Source organism: Bidens hawaiensis, unplaced genomic scaffold (genome assembly GCF_021521415.1).
Source record: "Bidens hawaiensis isolate Kalapana, Puna unplaced genomic scaffold, B.hawaiensis_p1.1 tig00003022_1, whole genome shotgun sequence".
In the NCBI taxonomy this organism is placed as follows: domain Eukaryota; kingdom Viridiplantae; phylum Streptophyta; class Magnoliopsida; order Asterales; family Asteraceae; genus Bidens; species Bidens hawaiensis.
The window spans coordinates 2858200-2860874 of NW_027491163.1; the positions used below are offsets into that span (position 1 = coordinate 2858200).

At 30.7% G+C, this 2675-nt stretch overlaps 1 protein-coding gene across 1 annotated transcript; it reads left to right on the top strand.

Annotated features, from left to right (window-relative positions):
* The first annotated feature begins 749 nt into the window (after nt 1–749).
* LOC143622136 (uncharacterized) lies at nt 750–1311 on the top strand. Its single transcript, XM_077093371.1, has 2 exons — nt 750–785; nt 889–1311. Exons 1-2 carry the CDS (start codon nt 750–752, stop codon nt 1309–1311), a joined length of 459 nt encoding a protein of 152 aa, XP_076949486.1.
* The last annotated feature ends 1364 nt before the right edge of the window (nt 1312–2675 follow it).

The following is a 2675-nucleotide window of genomic DNA, read 5'->3' on the forward strand; positions in this document are numbered from 1 at the left end:
TACATTGACAAATACGCGAGTGAGAAATCATATGTTAAGGTTGATTCTCATGATAACTTTTCAACTGATGCTAAGTATGTATGAGGTGGAGAAAGAGTTAACCGTTTATGTGAAGACGGATAATAATGTTGAGATATGTTCGATGCAACAAAGGTATATGTTTGTTTGATAAACTTTTAATATATTGTACAAATAGTTTTGTATGAGAATTGTACATCGTTTGCAGGGGTCGAGATGGAGAACACGATGAAGAATGTGGTGAAGAACATGGTGAGGAAGAAAACGGTGAGGAAGAATCGAAGTATTCATTAAGTGATGATAGTTATCATAGCTATTATGGTATGGATACTGAAGTTGATAGTACGGATAATGTAGCTGAGCGGGAGGATTCACAACCGAAAACTTATATTAAGGAAAGTCGAACCATTACAATAAACTCAACATTTGAAAATGTGAAAGAGTTTAGAATAGCATTGGCCCATTATGCAGTCACTAAAGGATTTGTATACTACATTGAGAAAACTAAACCGAAACGAGTCACTCCAAGGTGTTTTGACCTAAAGTGAAAATAGAGGATACATGCTTCTCTTTTATATTGCTAATAAAATGTATATTTTTAACCAAAATAATTTAGGTTAAGTAAAGTGTTATTATATTACTAATTATATATCAGAGGCATTTAATTCTTGGATAGTTGAGGCGAGTTATCAGCGGTAGTTGACCTACTTGATTCCGTTGGAGAGATTAGAATGGATAAGAAAAGGAGGCTTCTTAGAAAATGGAAGGTACCTTAGTGCCTATTACTAAGAGTTATCTCAACAAAATCTCTAAGGCTAGTGTAATGTTTTAAATATTTTTTTGAATGTTTTGAGTGAACTTTTTTTAAAGTATTTTGAATGTTTTGTGTCGAATTTGAGTGAGTATGAAATTTGTAGAAGTGGTGAAAACCGGGCTGAAGTAAAACACACGGACCAAAGTTGGGAGGTTTCACTTGATGAAAGAACATGTACTTGTCGGCGTTGGCAGGTTAAAGGTATTCCATGTCCGCATGCAGCAGCTTTTATGATTTTCACAAGGGATGCAAACTGGGAGATATATGTTTATTCCTATTTTACTATTGAGGAGTGCAAATTAGCTTATGCTTTAGAAATTGCTCCAATGCCTACAAAGGATCAATGGGTGTATATAGATACCGATGAAAAGATATACCCACTTACAATTAAACTTCCACCTGGAAGACCAAGAAAGAATATAATCAAACTAAATGACGAGACTAAAAAGAGACAAAAATGCAAGCGTTGTGGTGAGTAAACATTTGGAAGCCACTATTGGGATGATGTAAACATTCGACATCTTTTTTAGTTTTCTTCTTTTGATTTTGTGAATGAATGTTGCTTTGTAGTTTTGTCAAAGTAGTCATTTTTTTATACAATATTATGTGATAAATTTGTTGATATGCCACCCATGCTATAAATATTCAACCTATAAACTATGTAATATTTTTTAAATTTGCAAACGAGTAAATACATCGACTCCAATTGAATTGATTAGCTTCGATATGTTCGTCTAATTACCTACTTGATTTGGTTTTTAAATTGGAGATATATGTAATTGTTGCTATTAAGAAGGGGATATATGTAAATAAGTCTTTAACTAGTTCATTAAGGGTAAAATAGTAATTTTTTAGTTAATTTTAATGAAAGGGGAAAATATGTAATATATGTGGTTTATAGAGGGGAAATATGTAATTGATTTTTAAGGGTTGGGTAAATATCTAATAAGGGAATTTAAGGAGGGGATATATGTAAATGCCCCTATATTATAATATCGTTTTAAGTTTCAACAGAATTCTAACGATTTTATATTATTTTAATATTATTTAATTAATAACTTAATACTAACATGAGAATTATAACGTTTGTGGAACATCGATTTTAACAGAAATTTTATAATGAATCGATTTATTTTAAAGTATTATAAGTATTAACAAGATGGAATTATTTAGTTAACGAAACAGAATTAAATAATATTAGCAGGTCTAACGAAACTTAACGAAAATGGAAAAGTTGGTTTTTTGATGAAAATAGATAAAATTAATTTATGAATAATTTTATTTAGTTTATAGTAATTTAGTTTGATCACAAAAAAAAAAAAAAAACCAAAAGAAATGTGCTTACCCGGGTTCGAACCCGGGTCTTAAGTTTCACACACAAATGACTTAACCAGCTGAACTACCATGCGTTTTGGTTTAAGTACAGATAAAAAAAATTCATATATTAATACTTCATGTTCTTCATCTTTACTAGAAACCCTAGGTTCTTGATTCTGTTAATTGGCTCCATGTTTGCTTGAATTAATTTAGGGTTTTTGTTAAGCGGATTAAAACGATCATAAATTATATATTAATTACCTGGTATTGTTCTTGATCTAAGGGGAACCATGGTTGGCCGGAATTAAACTTTGACGAGCGATTTCGAGATTCCAGAGAGAGTATTAGATTAAATTGGTGTTTGAGACAAGTTTAGATGAAGATGTGCGTCCTGTAACATTTCAGATTTTTCGTATTTGTATTCGTTTATGTTTAAACCGATTTGAGAATGTAATTCGGATCTGTAGAACTATTTAAAACTTGTATTTATTGGTATTTAACTTTTTTTGACTTATTTTATAATTTC